Source organism: Archocentrus centrarchus, chromosome 21 (genome assembly GCF_007364275.1).
Source record: "Archocentrus centrarchus isolate MPI-CPG fArcCen1 chromosome 21, fArcCen1, whole genome shotgun sequence".
Lineage (NCBI taxonomy): Eukaryota > Metazoa > Chordata > Actinopteri > Cichliformes > Cichlidae > Archocentrus > Archocentrus centrarchus.
Genome location: NC_044366.1, coordinates 24,909,764 through 24,931,030, shown reverse-complemented (window position 1 = coordinate 24,931,030; position 21,267 = coordinate 24,909,764). Strand labels below are relative to the sequence as shown.

The 21,267-nt window shown below is 42.6% G+C and overlaps 1 protein-coding gene across 1 annotated transcript in view; it reads right to left on the bottom strand.

The window, feature by feature from the left end:
- The window catches only part of dachd (dachshund d), an 89,873-nt gene that overhangs the window by 30,220 nt on the left and 38,386 nt on the right, over nt 1–21,267 (bottom strand). Inside the window, 3 exon segments of the mRNA XM_030758048.1 lie at nt 6,289–6,441; nt 12,702–12,761; nt 12,764–12,816. Of these exon segments, the coding sequence (XP_030613908.1) occupies nt 6,289–6,441; nt 12,702–12,761; nt 12,764–12,816 (266 nt within the window).

Genomic DNA, 21,267 nt, shown 5'->3' with positions numbered 1-21,267 from the left:
CCAATTAATGAGGAATGAGGCCTAATGTTGATGAGGGATGACAACTCGACTGGTCAGTTGTTTTTTATAGCTCTGCTCCTGCTATTGTGAACTAACCACAAGAGACAATCAAACAAATATTTCCATGACACGCGGCTTGTGGAGCGCACCGCCTCTCCTCGTGTCTCTTCCTCTCCGTAACACTGCAACTCCGCTGCCACTCAAAGATGATAGAACTTGATATGGATCATTACGGAAATAATGTTTAATCAATTCCCCCTGTTATTGTAATCTATTTCTGCAGTTGTCTGCGTTTGTGTATTTTGTAGCTACATCAGTGTGCCTCACAATTTCCCAATCATGCATATTCAAGTATTACGCTGATGCTTAACAGCCAACGCAACTGGAATTAGAACGAGGACATTAGACTTCATTAAAAAGAGAAATGATTATCAGGTTTATCTTTTGAAATGTCTATTAAAATGTGTGTGTCGTTCTTCACTTATCTGTCACCTGGCTCCCATGAGCCTGGCAGCCTAATAGAGAGATGGTGAGGGCCAAAGCCCAAGAGAGAGACGGAGACCCATCAAGCTCTTCACTCAGGCTGGAAGGCTGTCTGTCTGCTCTGCCACTCTCTGTCTAGCTCAGTGTGTCTCACTCACTTACCACCACTAGTCCCCATTTCCCCAACACTGGCAACTGAAACGGATCCTATTTTGTCCAGAGAAGCCTTGATCTCAGAACATGGGGGGAAACCCAAATAATAAATGTTGTAATTGCATAAATCAGTCAAGACAATAATCTGCCACAGTAAAAAAGAGGTGTTATGATATGTTCGTGAAATGAATTCCATTCAGCCTATGGCTACAATCTAGTATCTCCAAAGAGCTTTGCCTGACAAAGGCTCCCACAAGAGAGCTAGAGAGGAAGATGGATGAAGTTGCCCCTAGACACTCATATCAGGTCAGTATGTGCTTTATCCCCTAATGGTTAAGGTTAGGATTGAGTAGGGGGTGATACTAGATCTGAGCCTGAGGGCCAGTGTTCTAGAGGAGAGGAGCAGGAAGTTACCACCATCCTCCATCATGGCCCACATTCAGCTGCGCTGGGCCACCAGCACTAGTGCAGCTAGCAGGTTGGAGCGCGTAGTTAGCTAGTTGGATGTGTCCTTCCACCCAGAGAGCTTTATTATTAGAAAGGACATAAACAGACTAATTAAATCGCAGCAGTGGAGCTGGGCTGACAGCTGGCACAGAGAGTGTGACCAAACAGATCCCTATCAAAGTGCAGGAGCAGTGTCTCTATATGGGTCCTGCTTTTGTGTGCATGGCTGTGTGTGTGTGTGCTGACACGCATGACTGTATGTTCTGTAAGTATACACCCAAGTGCATGTTAATTTGACCCATTTTGTGTTCAGCTCATAATCAATGGCTATATTTCTCCACTTTAGTTTCATTCATACGCACCGTCATCTTAATGTCTTATTTATAAGTTTATCGCAAAGCACACTGACTCACTTATATGTTCCAGAATTGTACAAATGCTATCCAACAGAGCTGTGAACACTCCAGTAATTAGTGCATGGTCTCCAGCCTGACTCCACTCAGCTCTGCAACATGGCCAAGCACGGACCCCATATAGAGAGGAGTCTAGTTATGCATTGATCTCAGAAAATTAAGGCTAACTGCCCCAGATTGCAGCGTCTTGATGTACCTTCTGGATGAGCGGTGTACTGCGCTTGCATTGTTTGTAGAGTAAACAGGATGATTTTTGACTTGCTGTGCTTTAAAATGAATACATGCTAAATAATGAATGACCCCGCCCACCCTAAAAGCGCAGTTATCCAACGTAAAACCACTGATGACGAGAAAATATGGTTTAACAAGTCAATAATGGCGAGGTGCAACAGGAACACCCTAATCAATGAGGCTGCAACGTTTGCAAACAAGGACTTGATTATAACGCCAATAATTGTCCCTTCCATTTTTCTCCCCTTCCCTTCATGTGATGTCATTGTTTATTGATTGCTCCTTGCCCGTGAGGGATGATGGGAAGTTTCAGTTTGTTTTTGCTGCGACTTTTGCGCCCCCCCCCCCCAAACACCCAAATCAACCCCCCGCTACCACCACCCACCCACCCTTCCTCCATTTGAAATTTGCAAGCTGTAGCACCAGCTTAACCAAAAGGATTAAGTCCATACCCAACTGAGAACACAAGATAATGCTCAGTAATTGGTAAAAAATGAAGATGAATGGGACAGCTAGATAAGGACCAATTAGCTGCTGGGAGTGTACAGCTGTGGTCTCCTCACAGAGCGCTCTCAGGGGCCAAGGCCCCCTCTTTCTCCTCTCGCGCGCGCAGGCACGCGCGCGCACACACATGCAAACATGCACGCGTGAGGGTAGGGCTTGCAGAATTAGCCTGATGACCCTGGAAAGAGAGAATGATGCTTCCTCATCATCTCACCCAGAACCTCTTCCCTCAACTCTCAGTCAGGCAAGACTCCAGGTACCTGTCACCACCCGTCCAACTTCAGACTAGCATGAGGCTTTCCGCTCCCTGCTGGGCGCAGGCAGCCTGACTGAAGCCACAGATGTGAGACAAAGGGCTTTCAGGTTTTCAAGCATCGCTCTAGAATGGCCGCAACTGCTTTTAAAGCTTAGCTGTGAATGTTATGGACTTTACGAGAGACTAAAAAAATGTAGATTATGTTGGCAGTGACAGTTGTGTCTTCTCCTTTTGCGGCGGTTGCTGTTGTTTGGTCGGCATGTCGTGGGCATCATCTGGCTGATGACAGTGGAATTCCCATATCTAATTACAAACAGGATTTCAGCTCATTAGAGTTGTGTGGTGAGGAGTCAGATGAGTGGCAGGGCAGCACCCAGTGGCCAAGTGAGACAGAGGGTGAAAGACAGAAGTAAGTGAGACAGAGCAAGAAAAAAAGAGACAGAGAAAGGAGGACAAGGGTGAACCTAGCCTTATCTCCTCAACCCCCCTCCTTTTATTTTTTGCAGCTCTAAGAAACACTTTATTTTCCTTTGCGCAGCTGAAAAAAAAAACCCAATTCCTTCTCTTGAAATTGGCAGGTGTTTGTTAGTGGGCAGCTGACAATATTTTTTCTCCCAGTAATGAAGGTTGTGGCTGGGGTCAATGCACTGGGAGGGAATGGCGGGCTGTTTATCCCCCTCAAGGCCAAGCGCCACACGTGTTTTGCTTGGTCTGTGATCTGTAATTGTGGCATTTCCTGAGAGGCGCAGAACAATCCACATTGTGCTTTGAGAGCTCTCCCTCTGCCCAACTAAAGAGTGCGAGGGAAAATCAAAGAAAGACCCCCCACACACACACACACACCACACCCTGACTCTCTTTACATTTTGATGTCATTCCATCCTCGTATCTCTTTTAGATGTTCCTCTCCCTCCTCCAGTTCTTTCTACATATCTATTTCCTTCTCTTCATCTCTCACTCAGGATGTTTGGTTATTTTGGCAGAGAGTTGAACTGGCTGTTTTTTTTCCTTATAATTAATAACATTGATGCAAACAGGAAGGTCTAATTGTGATGAATATTTAATGTGAGGGAGAAACATTAGCCTGTTCAATTTACATCAACACAAAGACAGCGGCGGGCAATCCAACTCTACAAACAGTACAGAGTGTCCTTCACTGGCTGGCTCTGCTGTGCTTTGCTTTAAGCTCTTCACAATACAAGAACTGCTTCAGACAAACACTGAGATGAGGCACCTGTATTCTTTATTTTAGCCCCAGGAGGATTTTTTTTTATTCCCCCCCCCCCTCCCCACGGGTTGATGTAGTGGCTCCTTCTGATTAAATGGATCTATGTCCTTAGTGGTATTATCAGAAGGATGCTCATTATCATATCAATTCCTATCATGGCTGGTAACATAATTTGTGTAAGTAAACACATCCGTTTGTGTGGGTCTTAGTTTAAGCTGGTTGATTATAAAACGCCGGTCCATTTCCTCAGAGCAGCTGTGGTCTGAGTCTGTTTAAAAACAGCATGAAGTCATTCCCCAGTCAGCACTCTGAACAACAGTCAGCCCAGTCCCAACAAAAGCCACAGCCAAATGCATTTCCCCCTTCTGCGCACTCCACGCTATATCAGTCAACTGATTTATATGTCTCAATTGCTATTGGATAATAGGCTTGAGAGCTAGACATATTAGGCATTCGCACTTCAAAATGCTCATAAATCAGACCGGACTGAGGCACTTTTTGAAATTTGAAGTAAATCTGTAATCAGGCTTTCTTGTTAAGTCGTACAACTGCGGAGCCCCAAAACGCCTTCATTAAAAATAAACATGTGAAGTCCGGGGCTAGATGAAGAAGACAACATGCTGCTAGCTTGCGTTTCACGGCTCTGCAGCGCAGTGCGGGCCATATATCTCCGGCGTATTATCAGGATGACTCCTGCTGGCCACCCTGTCACAGGAGAGTGCTTGATATAAACAAGAGATTGCTGCGACACCCAGTAATCAATATTAGGATGGTTTCAGTACCAAACATCATTTGTCTCTGCGACCATTCCTTTGACCAAACGAAGCATTAATTCAAATCATAAATCTGAGCTGATTTAAATCCCGAGGAGAGTGAGGGAGAGAGAGGCCCCTGTCTGACTGCCTGCCCCTAATGATTTATTTTCTACATTTCTGCGAGCGAGAGATTTGTCCATACTCACTGACAGGTCACCTTCAAACGCCAGTGGCAGACTGTTCATCACCATGCAGACGAGCATCTCATCGCTGCGAGTAAATATTAAAGGAAAAGAATCCAATTGATTGTGGATGGGGCCGAGAGGCGTCACTGCCATATATTTCACTCAGAGAGCTAATGCTGTGGCCCATGCACCCACACCTAGAACTGCTCCCCTTGCCAGAATTATGATTCTACCGGGAGCCTGTGTGGCTGGCTGTGGGCTCAAGGTTACAATTTAAATTGTAAAAAGATAAAACAGTTTCTTATTAGCTCCATTGCCACAGCCTTGCTGTTAGTACTCACATTTATCTTTATTTCCGTGACCCTCGCAGGCTCGTATTCTCTTTTTACAACACTCCATTCTCTGGGAGTGATGACCTCACACTTTATGCATTTTGCATTGTTAAATCTGCTTAGAAACACATCCTGTTTTCATCTTGCACGCCACAAGCTCCGCGGTGTCAAGTATTATTGTCGAAATGTGTTCAGGAGTCAAGCCATTTATTACAGTAAGTGAATCAAAACCTCAATTTAGCGACCAAAGCTACAGGGATTACGCTTGGTTTATAATTTTGGAACGGGCTCATGAATCCGCGCTAACATACATTATCATTCTCTTTAATACACTAAGTGCTTGTGTGTGAATTGCAAAAATCCTTCTGCATTTTAGGGCTAATAATTAATTGAAATGGCACACAGTGAAAAACCAGAGCTCTCACAGCAATTCAATTAGACCTTGTTAAAAGCTGATAGCTTTGGGAAACTGTGTTCACAGTTTCACTTAGCTATTAGGATTTTTTTTTTCTTTCAACATAAAACACTTTAGGAAAAACATGGCTTGCATTACCAAAGTGAGTATTCCCAGCGCATACAAAATAAGCAAAATCAATAGTTTATTGCTTTATAAACTTTAAGGAGATGGCAGTACAGTGGAAAGAGCATCATGCGAGTCTTTGGTTATGCAAGCTGTATGTGTATAACCTTTTTATTACTTTTGACAAAGTAAAAAAAAAAAAAAAAGGAGCAGTGGTCTGTTTAAATGCTGCGGTGTAGAAACGACCTTCATCTTTGGCTCTAAATGAAACTATGCGTACAGAAAACAGAGGTTCCACCATAAACCTAAAATTATTATCATTATTATCTTTTTATTCTTTGACAGGAAAGAAAGAAGGCAGGAAACAGAGAATGAAGGCTTTGATTGCCAGCATTGTTTTTTTCTTTTGCCTGCTGGGGTACCTTTGGAACAATGCGTGGAACTGCATAAGCCTTCACTCCTGCAGCAAATCTGGATTGTCGAGGTCAGACTTACTCAGTCCTGTAAACCTCGATGATTACATTCTCTAACTATGTGATGCTAAGCGGCCATTATTTTTCCTTAATATGTGTATTCTGACACAGACGAGGACTAAGATGTGGATAATACTGCGAATCTCTGCACGGTTGCGAGTTCTCCGAGTATATGCTGAAATGGTGGCGTGTGTGTTTATGTCTGTGGCTGCACAGGCACATAAAGTGCACCTTGCATTTTTTTTTTTTAAACCACTAATGTGAGATGTATTTGTGACCGTATGTGCGCGTATGAAGGGCATCCTCACCGACACCGGAGCTGAGGTCTCCATTCTCTCCATCGGCCCCGTGGTGGTTGGCGTTGCTGTGGTAGCTGCTCATTGCCTCCAGCTTGATCTTCTTGACCTTCATGGCCTCTGCGATGGCTGCGTTGGCAGCTGCTGCCGCCGCTGCTGTCAGGCCTGGAGAGGGGAGGCAGAGGAGACACTGCGCTTACAGACCACTACATGTCTGCTGGGGCTGAGCCACTGCACCTGCGAAACCTTTCAAAAAGCCTCCTTGGCAAATAAAAAAAAAAAAAAAGGGACTTTTGAAATAATAAAACAATGAATATTTTATACACTATGGGGAATAAGCTCCTGCGAGATCACGACTTTGTTTTTCATCTTCTGACAGGGGATATCTTCACAGCAGGTTATCATGCTGGATGAGATGGATCCCCGTGTGGTGTTGCAGCATATGATTTTATGAATGTTTCAGAGACTCTGGGCGTTCCTCACCACTGTATTGATGTATTCGCGCCTTGATGGAAAAAGATGCAGTCAAGATAACAGTGCATGATGCAAGCACTGTGTTGCAGCTTATAATAGTGAATGAGGAATAGTGATGCAGTGTGACACGGGGGGGGGGGGGGGGGGGGGGTGGGGGGGGGGGGGGGGGGAGGGGGGGGGGGGGGGGGGGGGGGGGGGGGGGGGGGGGGGGGGGGGGGGGGGGGGGTGGTGGGGGGGGATTCAGGGAAGAAAAAGTGAAGCATTAAGCAAAGAAGGTTAAACATGTGAACAAATACAGATGGTGAACTGCGTCTTTGGAGCCTTATTATGGAGGGCACTTCAGCGAAACCTTCTAATGCATTCATCAGATCTAATCGACCTGAATAATACTTAACAGTGGTATCCGCATTTCTTACAGCGATGTATTGTGGTGGCTCATAATAAGAGGGCTCTTCTCAGTGTCAAATACAAAACACATCGATGGAATCCTACAGACAGACGAGCAAGGATTCATTTTTATTATTATATACTTTAGCTTTGAATGTGTTTAACACTTAGAGGGCAGCGAGTAAACATTAACTGCTGAGCCGATAGACCAAAAGTCTTAGTAATGTTTAAAGCGGCATTGAGATTGGACTCCCGAAAATATTTTAAAAATAAATAAAAAGTAGCAGGCATGCCTATACACTCGAATATTCGCTGTTTATTTTACAGAGATCATGTAAGTTATTTAGCGTGCTTCTCGAGAGCATGTCAGATATGTTTGTGAATTTTACACGGATTCTCAAGTTCGCTGCTTCGTTCAACTACGTGATTACTGACATCACATTTAAATAAAGCTTCCGCATCTCCTAAAAACGTCCCCGAATTGCAGGTTTAGACGTCGTCACCCACTTTGATGAAAATGAACTAGATGTGATTGACATAGCGAGTTTAATATTACAGCCATACATATGCTGAGCACACTGCAGAGATCATAAAGCACTGGTTTGTCATTGTGGAAGTTCTGGGGTTCTGGTGTATTGAACGTGACTGAAATCTTTATTCATGAGGCTGGTCTCAAACAGCAGGGACAGATAGTGCTAAAGCTCCTCTAGGCTTGGCGTGTCTCAGGAGAGTCCCACCACTCTTCTCGCCAACCCCAGCTACAAAATCAAAGATGCATGGCGAGAAAAAGATATGTACCTATTACTGGAATTGCTCGTATCCACAATACGGTATATCACCTGCCCTTTTACAGGGGCTGCTTGTACTTGATATGCAGGTTTGCCTTACGTTTGACGCAGAACAAAGCGACGTCTCCGTTTATCATCGCTAAGCTGTCACGTCTCCATGATGGGACTCAAAGCAGCTATTAGCCATGCATTTGAGGGGAGACACAAGTACAAGGAGAGTAGAAATCAACACGTGGCTTCTAACAGATACATGCGAGCGCAAACACACACTGACAAACATGCACACAAGAGCACACCGGCCTGGACACCCTTTCCTCTCATCCCCAGCTGATAGGCAGATGGTGAGAGTCACTCGAGCCTCTGACATGGAGGTGCATATAATTTAAAGCCTTGTTTGCATCTTAAAATACATCAGTACCATATTGACGTACAGTATACATCATGTCAGCGAGGGCCCTCCTCGTTGCAGTGGGGCCTGGCTGCTGTTCCATATTGCATAGGCAAGGCAGGAGGAGGGGGAAAAAAAAAAAAAAAAAGCCATTGCCTCATAAGAAGGTGATACTTCTCCACATAATGAATGTGGCCTCTGCCCAGTCTGAAGGTCAGCCTTCATTTGTGTATAATGGGCAAGAGTCAACTGTTTTCCAAATGAGACGTATGCAGAACAGACTGCCGAGTAAATATTGAAATCACCTCTGGGCTGTTTGTGTGATAAATTTCCCTCCACAAATCAGGTGCTGCTAAAAGGAGCGCTGCAGTGGAGCTTTCTGATGCTCTCTACTTGTAGGAACACTGTGGTTTATTGCACTGCAGCCTATCTGTCCTCAACATCCTTTTTTTTCTGTCACTGACTAGACTAAGCTGTAGGATCACCAAAGCAAAAAGGAAACGGAAAGAAGGAGGTGATGAGTTTTTGATCAAATGCTTAGTTGAGAAAATAAAGGCTAAGAAATGGATTCGTACTATTGTGAAAGGGATGAAATGATCACTTTTCCATTTTCCATTTATCATTTGCCTGCAACATCCACCCTGTCTTTGACTAAGTGACACACTCCATAAATCGAAATCTTTGTTCTGATAATTGCTTCATTTCACCGGATCAATTGTCATATCCACACAACGCACACCGCAATACAACGCCTGTAATAGGAAGCCAAGGAGATGTTGGCGCCCAACAACAAGTCTATTAAGCCACTAGAAGTCTAAACGTCAACAGGAACCAATCCCACTCTGTGCTAATCTGCATTCATTACTATGCAAACAAAACAATCCAGCCTCATATAGTCCTTCAAAGTCACCTTTAGATTCAGACACTTTTCTCATATAGACGCACGGGCAAGTCAGAATCCTCCAGAGCACAAAACTAACAGCGCATCACGGTCGCATGTTGAGAGTCACACCAGCGAGAAAACAGAAAGGGGGAACATTTCAACAAATAGAGAATAGCATGGTACTGTCACATGGGGAGCACAAAACAGCAAATAACAGAGACAAGGTCTGATGGTAAGCCCTTGGAGCAGCTGTCATATTAATAATAATGAAGGATCTATTAATATGCAAAGGAAGCAGCAGCCGACTGGCTTAACGCTGTCATGCCTCTGCATATTGTCAGGATCTTCATCATTAATTAACATGCTAGCTGCCCCATACCTGCGCCAATGTCAGAACATTCTTACAACAAACACCCCAATAGCCTGTGCCCTCCGCAACTAACTCTTATAATTAATTAAAATCAGATTAACTTCACATCAGTACACAAAAGACCGACTTTTACGACTTTCTCTATCAGTGATTTAAAAAGAAAAAACAAAACAAAACAAAAACCAAGAGCTTATCTGCTGTGTTTCTGTTCTCTTCTCTGTTAGGGACTGCACCACGGGCAAACAATGAAAACACCGGTTATTTATCGGGCAAGCAGGATAAACAGAGAAGAGACACTCCATGTCAATGAGCATGGTCGCCTAATTTATGCATGGACTGGTGGCAGCACAAGCAATGACAAACTGGGGATGGGAAAGGCGGGACTCTTAGGTACAACTAAACCACTTGAACTGTGCTATCCACATCATGACAAATTTAGTATCAATTACAGAGCGTGCTAACCTTATGACAAGCAGCGGACTAAAAGAGGAGGGGCAGAGACACAAAGAACTGACACTAATTACCTGGTGCATACTAGATCTATTTTAAAGCAGCTCAGAGTGGCAATGGATTAGATGATCCACTCTCCAGTAGAAGATGACATGCTAATTGTACACTGAAGAGTATAAATATTACAGGATGTTGCCACTTACAGGACACATAAGGAGAAGCAGCTCTCTGTGCCGCTGCACCCCACACTTGTGAGCAAGGCAAAGCCAGCCGGCATTAGAAAATATTGTTTTTATCAGTAAAGTACAGGATGCACCCCGGTAAGATGTAGGTGACATTCATTTCTCTAATGGTAAATGCAGTACTCTTGCGTTATTCAAAAGATTGAAGCCATATCCAGCACATAAATGAATTATATTGAAGCTGCTGCTTAAGTAGTGGCCAGAGTGTGAGTGGAGGCCACCTCTCCACTTTAAAGGAGATGTCATCTCAGTGTGGTGTCAGTCCACAGCAAATAATCCGATTTGGGGGCCAATCTGCCTGTAATGCATCAGCAACTGGAAAGGCTCCAGCGTAAGCCACCCCAACCCCACCTCCCACCCCGCCCGTCCCGGGGGCATGAGCACAAGTACGCATACACACACACACACACACACACACAGACACACATGTGCTTTCACACATGTATGAGGGTATTTCTTAAGTGTAAAAGTAAGCACATTAAGATGTCCTTTTTCTAAATGGAACTGGTGTCAAGGGCGATGATACAGATGTTAACAATGTGTTTCTCTCTGGTCCTGCCGAGTGAAGAAGACGTCTTTCAGATGTAACGGAAATTAAACCTACATATATGATTTGTTAGGTAGTATATGTCAGATGCTTCGGAAGGGTTGCACCCAAAAAAAAAAAAAAAGGGGAAAAAAAAAATTCTAAAAGAGTGAAATAAGTGAAGAATGCAGCGTGCCTGTCATGCTGCTCTTTAAAGCTGCAAGATCAGATAATTAAACAACTTCCTGCTTCTATCGCAAGGTGAAACTTTTTGCCAGTTTGAGCAATAGTTAACCACTCTGGAGTGACAAGCAGCTAGGAACAGACACGTCATCATATTAGTTAATGTCATTTATCTCCTCGTAACATCAGCAGAGGAATGGACCGAGCATTTGATTCCAGTGCTCTGCTCGTTACTCCGCGCCCAAATGAAAAACGGCGCAGTTGTTTGTGGAGTCTCGAAGAACTGGTGAAGCCTCGGGAAAAGCTGTCGGCCCGTATTCTGTCTTTCGGTGCAGGCGCTAACTCATCTGAGAATGAACTAATGTGACATGACACGATGGTGTAACTATTTAAGACAGTTTCTCAATGTCGTTTTTTATCATCAATCAGAACATTTGGACATGACAGGAAGATCAATTAGTCGCCTACTTAGACGCTAACTTACGTGTGGTCAATTATACTTAATTACTAATCTGTCAAAATCTGTAACTTCCTTGACGTTTAATGCTTAATACTATCATCAAAACAATAAATGGTTAATTACAACACAGAAACTGGTGCAAAAGTTCCATCTCGCCACAGTTAGGAAGCTTAAGGCAGTTATGAGAAGACCAAAAAAAAAAAAAAAAAAAAACCTCAATTACTTTATCTCTGCCCCCTGAATACCCTGACTAAATGTCAAGATCATAGAGTCCCTCTGGGCTTAAAGGGGATGATATCAAAAGGCTTTTCTGTTGCTTTATGTTCCACTAAATAACATGGCTCTTTCTCATCATTGTCCCTCTCTGTGTCACTTCAGCCTTTAAGTTGGCCTTCTATACTGCTGCAAAGATAGCCAGTGACCTCGCCCCTATTGCCACAGTTCAAAGCACTGGCCTGTAAGTCTCTGCTGCACTCAATCTCACTACTGGACCTGCGTTTAATAGTGAACTTCAAAGCAGGTGCTAATAGGAAATAAATAGAATTAAAAATGTGTTCAGCAGGATAATTAGAAGTGTTAAAATTGTTATACACCAAGGATCACTATGGAAAATCTTCTGTGGTGCTTTATCTCTTAATAAATGCAAAAATTAACAGTCGCTTAAATACAATGTGTGGCGTACAGCAAAAAGCTCCATTCGACAGCACAATATCATTAAAGACGTATCATGAAGAGAGCAGGATATGCAAAGCAGAGCACTTACAGCCACCAACATCAAAGCAGTCACAATGAAGCCAGCACAAATAGAACAAAAGCATTAGTTGCAATAAGACTTGGCCCAGGGGTAAGTTAGGGCACAAACGGTTGTTGTTGATTCTTGTGGCGATAAGCTTGCTTTAGCATCACCACTGCCTATGTACATATACCAGTGGAGTGGATTTAATCGCACTAATTAGAATGCACTCAAGGCAAAATGCAACATCTACTGGAATAATCTGAGAGAAAGATCTCCACTCCAATTTATTCTCCCTCCCCTCTTGGTTTCCGGGGCTTGAGCAGCAGAGGATCTGTTTTTGGTAAACGAGTGAGCGGCTGGTGTCTGGTGGTTAGGTGCATGTGTCACTTTGGACTGGTTGCCATTTCGAGGACACGCTGCGGGGATGCCGCTCGTGGGGGGGGGCGTGTGTGTGTGTGTGTGTAGAAAGAGAAGAGGACCAGACAGAGTGAATCAGAGCCTTAGCAACAGCGACAGACTGATACAGACCAAACCATACCTGTGGGCGGGATCATGCCATGGGACATGAGGCCGGGGACCGAGTGGGGCATGATGTGGGGTTCTCCGGTGATGTCACGCTCTGGGTTCTCTTCGGAGGCCGGCCGGGTCTGGAGCTAAAACATCGGGCAGAAAGAGGGAAGAAGTCGGGTGAGATATGAGGAGGAGGGGCCGTGTGGGTGGTGCCGGTGCCGGTGCTGGTGGTGGGGGAGTGTTAACATTTGGAGCACTCCAGAATGCAATTCCATTCCAAAGAGCTAACATGTACTGTAAATAAATTTCTTTTCAAGGACAGTTGCTTTCTGCAGCTCAACATAATAGACTTCCATAACTAATTAGATTACACGGTGAATTCATTTCCTTTATTGAAGATCAACCACTTTTTGATGCATAATTCATAACCCGTACCTCGTTACCTGTTCCTCCGTATTAATATCCCCACACTATTTGAATTGCCTCGTTTGCATATGCTAAAATCCAGTGCGCGGCCCTCGGCCTGGAAATTACATGTTAACTTGTTATAATTATTGCAGTCAGGCCACTATTGATTTATGAGACTTTTAAAAACCAAATATGTGTAGTTCTGGTAATGAATGATATTTTAAGGTTCTTCAGGAAATTAAAAGGCAATGGCTGCCTTAGGAAATGTTCTGCTTGCTTGATTTAATGCGTGCCTTAGCTGGAAGGTGGTGTGACAGAGTGATTCAGACCTGTTGGACGGTTCTGATGGGGGAGTTTTATTACACCAAACGAGGGGCACAGATCCAGGCGTGATAAATGACTGTGCCACCTTACTGTGGAGGAGAAAAGGCCTTCAAAGCAGATACACCACTGACTTTCCACACATCTTACTCATTCACTTATTAATACAGCTTCGAGTTTCAATCAATACCTACTTTGCTGGCTTATAGTTACAAAGAAAAGCCTACAGGGTGAAACTAAAAAAAAAAAAAAAACACAATGAGCATGTAATGGGCCAAGATTCTATAGAGGTATATTCTTTATGAACAAGGAGCTGGATGTCTCAGCTGAAGATGAATTACGGTGACGTGACACAGGTGACATATTGGCTTCATACATTATTTCACATACAATAGTCCATTTCATGCTTTACCAGGATATCAAGCTCTCTCTAACGTGAATTGAGTTCAATTCATTTTTAAAAGACCAAAAGGTTTCAGTAGTGTTCACAAACTACTTGAGAAAAACCAGATTGACGGGTATAAATTTTCCACAAACATGTATATATTTATTTTTCTTTGTTAATTTATCGCCTGCTGGTAAAGTTGGTTAATACTTAAACAGCCATAATGAATATGAACACTGAATTATGGGATTTTTTTTATAAGAGGTTGCTCATAAGAACAGTCTAGAGTCAATCAATGTAACAATAATGTCTTTCTCTAGACTTTATCAACCAGCAGGCTGTTTGTGTTACAGTACATTTCACTGTATTTCCCAAAGGCAGCATCTATGGAATGACGCAGTGTTTCAGTTCAGACGCCACACAGCCCTAGTAGTTGAATTTATTCAGCCATATCTTGTGAGGTTTATTTACCTCAGTCCTGCTAATAGAGTGCACTCACTCTATCTGTCTGAATGTGCTGACTCTCTCATATACTGGCACTGGAGGTTTTAGGACTAAAAGCAGACCTTCACCCAACTGTGTCCCTTTGGAGGGGAAGTACGCAAGTGATAGAAAGAAGTAACAAGAGGGAGAGCGAATGGCGGCAAGTGAGAGGAGGGCAACGAGAAAGAGAGGGGGAGAGAGAGAGAGAAACGAGTGCCCGCTCAACCTACGAGCGTCTGGAAACGTAATTCCTATTTCTATAGAAGCACCTCTTTGATCTTATGAGAGGGAGAGATCGCAGACAGTTTTGCTGTCATCACTTTCACTTGTACTCTGGCTGAATTATTTATGAAAGACCTCAATAGAGGGTATGTGATGGGTAAAAGGCTTTTACTAACAATACTAAAAGCAAAAAAAAAAGGACCCTCAAATGGACAAAAAAATGTCACATCAACCTTAGATCATGTCAAAGGATGTGAACTCGGGTACAAAGGCCCAGTTAAGTAAAGGTAATGTTTGGATAGGCTGGAAGATATTCGGTCCCGCGTGTTTAAAGGGATAGCATTTCATCTACAGCCTGCACACAAATAACACCGGCGAGCCATGAAAGCAATACGCCGACTGAAAACGTAGCTTTGAACTGAGGAACCTCCGAGCAACAGGAAAGCCTCTCAGAAATTAATGTTACTGTCTCCTTTCCTTATGGCTTAGTAGATGTCTACATTTGCAGAAATGGCAAAACACTTTGTTAAAGGGAGCGAAACGACTTTTTTTCCCCCCCCTCCTTTATTCAGTGTTTCTAAAGACTACATGGGATTCATGTAGTCCTGTATCATGTTCCTGAACAATTAGCAATTTACTGCCTGTAACCGCCACATTTTGAGGCCTGAATGTTAACATACAAACAGATCCGTGATGGTCAGAACCATCCAGGCTAATAGCTGAGTCCAGGGAGGAACTCAACCTGGCCTCAAACAAAAGAGCCAGGCTATTTATCAAGCGGCAGATGCTGATTCCCTAAATAGCCTGGCACAGAAACGGCTCCAAACTAGGCCATTATTGCAGGAAAAGATAGCACAACTGGATTTATGATTGGAATTTGGGTACCTTTGCTACATTTCTTATCTGCTGTTGTCTTTTCTAATCTTTCCAACCTTCTTTTTACTTTTCTCTCTCTGCTTAAAGATTATTATTTTTTTAAATAACAGCCTCTGGGTTTCAAAATGGGGCTTGTTTGGACAACTTTATTTCTGTTCTGAAGTTCAATCGTGAAAGAATTTTATTTCATGGTTTATTTATATTTATGCTTAAGATATTCAGGCCCCTCGTATCTCTGGCTTCAATTATGGAAGCAAAATAGGCCCCACCAGCTTTGGGCTGGGGCCACAAATATGTTACACATCTATTCTCTCCTTTTTTTTTTTTTTGTTTTGCTGTCATGGTGAAAAGAAAATAGCAGTGAACTTTCCCTGAACCAGACTTCCTTTAATGGCCCGGCCGTGTGTTGACCCAGCAGAGTCGGCTGGAACCTGATACTATCCAACACACTACGCTGCGCAGGCAATCAGATTACACGGGGCCCAACAATACACTCCACACGAGTCCAATTTCAGCACTACAATGCAATAAAAGCACAATAATTAAATTCACGTTCTCACCCCGTTTACAGGAAGCCAACACGAGGTGATAGGTATAATAAGAGGCATAATATCGAATGAGATATCAGGATGGTTTTTGATCTCATGGCAAAATTCTGACATCTCGCTATCAGACTCTTTTCTGACGACGGAAGCGGTGACTGAGATCTTATTACCCAGAACGCTGTTAATGCAGTGATTATGATCTGTTATAAATCAATTGAAACCACAAATGTAATGTTTAGCCCAAGTGAGCACACTCCCTTAGTGGATTCAGTTACACACAGAAGTCATCCGCTCCTCCCATCTTCGGATATCTTTAGGAATTCAACCTGATTATGTCAATAGTGGCTCGAGTTTGCAGAGAAAGAGCATAATATTATTTCCTGGTGGTTATGATTGAGCCATTAACCTTTTATCGCAGTCTTTTGTTTGACGTTTCTAAAAGGTAAGGATGAAGATATTTATTCCATTTCCGCCCAGTTGGCCAAAACAAGCGAGTGAATCATTCGTCTGGGGCTTGTGTAAACAAAAGGCCTCTCCAGGTCTCTGCCAATCAGGTCTTATAAAATATTAACCCAATGTCATTGCCCTTTTAAAATCTCTCACCTAGAATTCCCTAATTGTTCCTTTTCTTTATCTCTCCAGTGCAGAGAGTAAATAAATTAACAAAATAGCTTTTATCGCCCTGAGTAACCTTTTAACTGAAGGATTATCTGGGGTTTATTTTTCATTTCTCTCACAGCGATAGCAGAGCATGCCCCATTGATTGGTTTGCTGGGGTGGTGACCAGCCATGAAAACAAGGTCTTATTGATAAAACAAAGCAGTTTCTTACCTTTTAAGTGCCAGGTCAGGCAGAAATTCAGACGCCCGAGTCCATCAGGGGCCTGAATATGCTGAGTGCATTGGTTTTTTTTTTTCTTTTTTTTGTTTGTTTTGTTTTTTTTATTCGGTTCAATCAAATGGTTTAAAAATATGCACACAACTCCCCTGAGAGCTTAACTTTTTTTCTTTTTTTTTTGAAAAGCAGGAATAACATGTCTGTGCTGCCAATTTAAAATCCCCATAGGTGAGATAACAGCGTTGGCTGGGAGGGAGGGAGGGGAGGGGAGGGGGTGCAGTGTTTAACTTTAATTTGAGAAATGAGTTGTGCTCCAAAAACTTGTAGTTTCTTTGCTTTAAACAAAATGGCCACGAAAGGAAGACGCTCATAAAATAAAAGAAGGAAAAGGAGAGTGAAACTACAGCGCAGCGTGAACATGAACACTGTTTTCTCTCTGTTAATGATCAGCTGATTAGAATGGGATCTCTCTGGCTCCCGGCTTAATCAGCTGCCTTAAGATCTGCTATGGGTGGGAGAAGTGTAGAAAACACAGAAACACAGAGGGGCATTCAACATCACCGTGCAGGCAAACTGAAACATAAGGAACAGGAAGTATTCCCCCCCTCTCCATTCATAAATTTCATATTTGCAGAGGGTTTATTCCTTTAAACAACTATTTCTTTTACATGAAATAATCTAAATTATTCTTTCAAACTTTGGTGAATCTCTGCATGAAGTGAAAAATTTGATGATTCAAATAAACAGCTCGAAACGTTTCTTCTTCTTAAAATGCATAATTACATTAAACCGACCGCTGGCTGTGTGTATATCTAAGAGTAACCGAGACGCAGAGTTTAACAACTCCACAAAACCGAACCAGTGAAAACGGAGGGACTATATGTTGCTTTCAACAAAAAAAGGGAAAAAGAAAAAAAGAAAGATGATTTATATTTCCTGCTGACCTTGGCAGTCTATTCGTTGTGATGATCATAATCTCAGAGTCGCAGTGTGATACATGGGAATGTATTTGCTCATCCATCTTTTTCATGCATCCATCTATCCTTACCCTCATCTTGTATCTGTATTTGCATTGAACCTATTCTTGGATTATCTCAATCAGCTTCCCCTTGCACCTGTCAAACAACGCCTCGCACAGGTAGCCACATGGCACTTATCTGATCTAGATAGCTGGATTACAGCGAGTTTGAGAGTGCGAGGAGAGAAGGAAAAAAAAAAAAGAGAAAAAAAAAACCCAAAAAAGGACAACAGACTTTTATTTATTAGGGTTAGGAACAGCTGCATCCGTCTGCAAACTGTGAACCTTTGTTACGGAACAATATATCACAGATCAAATGGTGTGAAATCAAAGGCGGGAGAGAGTTAGCATCAATCCCACTAAAACCCCTTTTAAAGTGCTGTCTGCGCTCTGATCCCTGTGCGGACTAATGTGCGGGGTTGAGATCAGTGGTAGTTGGGAGAGTGGGTGCCTTCCTGATGCCTTTGTCTGGGCTCAGGCCTGATTAGGACCACGCTGGGTGAGACGATCACAGCGTCTGATGGTACGGAGGAACTCGGGAGCCGGTTTCGCTCCTTCCGCTGTCCTCAAGCCTGTGTCATGAAACAGGCAGGCTTTAAGAGAAGGCCGATGTTACAGCAGCTATAAAGAGCTTAGTCCTGTAATCGCTCTCTATTAGAGCCGTTTGAAGCCTTTCGGTTGTGAAATAGAATCTAGCAAAGATCTGAAACACGATAAACTGCTGATTATTCCCATGCATCATTAATGTTAAAAGCTGATTTCATAATTGTATGTCCCATAACTACAGAGTCTAAGTCTTGCTTAGCACCACATGAACAGACTCTGATAATGAGTAAGCAGACTTCCTACATCACGGGAACTGATGAGGAAAGCCTAATTGGTTGACTTTTCCATGCCTAATGGATGATTCTCTTAATTAAAAAGATACTGTACCAAATGTTAGAAATCAGATAGTGCTTAAAGTAAATGCAGTTAATCAAATGTATGAGAATGAGCAGTTCCAGGAAAGCCTAAATGAGATTGGTAGATATGATTTGGCTCCAATATTTATTAATTGCAAGTGCCTTTGGTTAGCAAAACAGAACAGGTCTTATCTTCAAACTGCGAGGAAATTTCATCTAACCACTCTCACTGATCTCTCTTTTTCATGAACTGCGATGCATATGAAACAAGTCTTCAAAACAAGGCTTTTAAAACTTACCCAGTCAGGGTGCCTTTGAGGATATTTAATTAAAATCTAATCCTGCATTCATTAAGGCTCACATAAATTAAGCTGTCATTCATAAGATTTATGGATTCTCATTTGCATATTGCATACAATTCATCAATTACTCAAGTATGAAAGGAGCGCATTTCCCTTGGAGCTGCCTGCTAGCCTGCCAACATTTGAAATGAGAGAAAGAGCACGACTGTCAGGCATTCACTGCAAACTTTTCCCCACAATGTCTGTGCACTGATTAATCTCATTTTCTAGGCATCCCTTACAAGATTGTACACAGTCCAGCTGCACTTTTCAATTATTTCTCCTGTCCTCTCAACTAACTTTGAAAGCAGGATGGGCTAAATGTGGACTGGGGGCTACTTTAGTCTTTATGTATATAACATGTCTTTTTTGCCAGGGTAATCATAAATTAGAGAGAGGGGTTTTAAAGATCCTAATGGAAAGGAAATGTAGTAATTTTATTGCAAATCCCATCAGGCAAATATTCTGCATGCTATAATAGCATATTTCCTGTCACATTTAGAGAAGAATACATCCAGCAGGCATTCTGACAGAGGGAGAAAGCACAAGAAAAAAAATAAATAAAAAGAGAGAGGGGGGAGGGTGGACCGATGAGAAAAAGAGTGGCAGTGAGAAAACAAAAGAGAGGGGGGAAATCTTGGTGCTAAACACATAAAAAACTCCCTTTTTGGACATGAGGCTATGGGAAACACAGTATGGAGTAAGTGCTTAAACCAAGCGGAGCGTGAACGCATCTAAGATAAAAGGTCAGGCAAAAACAAACAGGCCACTCGCGAGGACGAATGGAATTAATTGACTCATTAATATGCATGGCTAATAAAGCTCAAAATCCTAAAACAAAAATCATTGTCAACCATTCCCTTTTAATGGCTCTTATTTTCAGCTTGAGAAGAGCTAGTCTACAGGGTGTATCAATCTTAGGAGGGGTGGTGTTCCTCCACCAAACAGGCTTGGGGTAACCTCGGTGTTGTATGCTCATGTCCTCCCCAGCAGACAAAGGCAGAGTTGTTCTGGTGGAGGGATTAATTGAGAATTAATCCCAGTTTCTGGCAGTGGAACAGACCAGCAGTTAGAAGTGAAAGTCATCCTGAAGGGTAGTTAATTGGTTCCCCATAGCAAAAGCTTTGGAGAACAGAAATCAAGCTGCATTTTCATTAATCCTCCCCATTGTTTTGTGAAATTGTTGTGGAGAGTGACTTCAGATAGAGTCAATAGTTAAGGCTTTTAATTTGCTTTTAATTCTGCCAGTGGGGTGACAATTAACAAACCCCAAAGAACAATAGCTGTGAAAATTATGCGTTCGATTGACTCTAAATGACTCTGAAATCAAAAACCGATAAGCAATTAATATACTGTACTCTACAAATGGTAAGCACCTCCAACATACTTGATGCGCTCCATCTCACTCTCTCTCATTCTCTTTCTCTCTCTCTGTCTATCTCTATATATATATATATATATATATATATATATATATACATATATAAAGCTTTTAAGCTTTGGGAATAGCACCATCAGATTGTCGGATGTGATTAATTACAGGTCCAAATGGACACAATAGACAGAAAGGGTGATGTAATCATAACACGAGGAGACACGGTGGCTAACAGCAGAGATGGAGGAGGAAAAGGCACAGAGAGAAAAGAGAGAGAGAGAGACAGAGAGAGAGGGGGAGACAGCGAACGGCTCACAAACACATTCCAAGTTCAAGCTAAACAGGAAGACCGTGGTGATTAGCATTAATTGCACCGAGGATTGGAATCCTGTGTGAAACATTAAACAAAAATTATCTGCTGTTTATTCTCTTTTTTTTTTTTTCCTGATTTTCTTTTTTTTCTTTTTTCAATAATTAATGAAAAGTAAATACTTGGAGGAGTCCAAAAATGATCTAGGGAGGAAAAGAAATGTTTACATAATCGGGAAAAATGTTCCTGTCCTCTTTTTGTTCAGCGTGTGCGTCTGTGTGTGTGTGTGTGTGTACACACGAAAGGTTAGGGCACAGGCCTGGTTCTCAGTGTTCCTCACTGTTTCTCCATTAGAAGTAACAGTGTCTGTTCCCCTGAGTATCGACTGCTGTGAGAGTGTTTGCATATTTAGATACAAGCAGCCCTGTTTATGCAGCCCCACTCTTGGCTGCTCAAGTTCACTACAACACAAGCCCTGATCAATTTGGCCAGCTGTGCTTTAAATGCTGTTTACAACAATAACATTGTGGCTAACAGAGCACAGCCTAGTGTGCAAGCGCGCACACACACA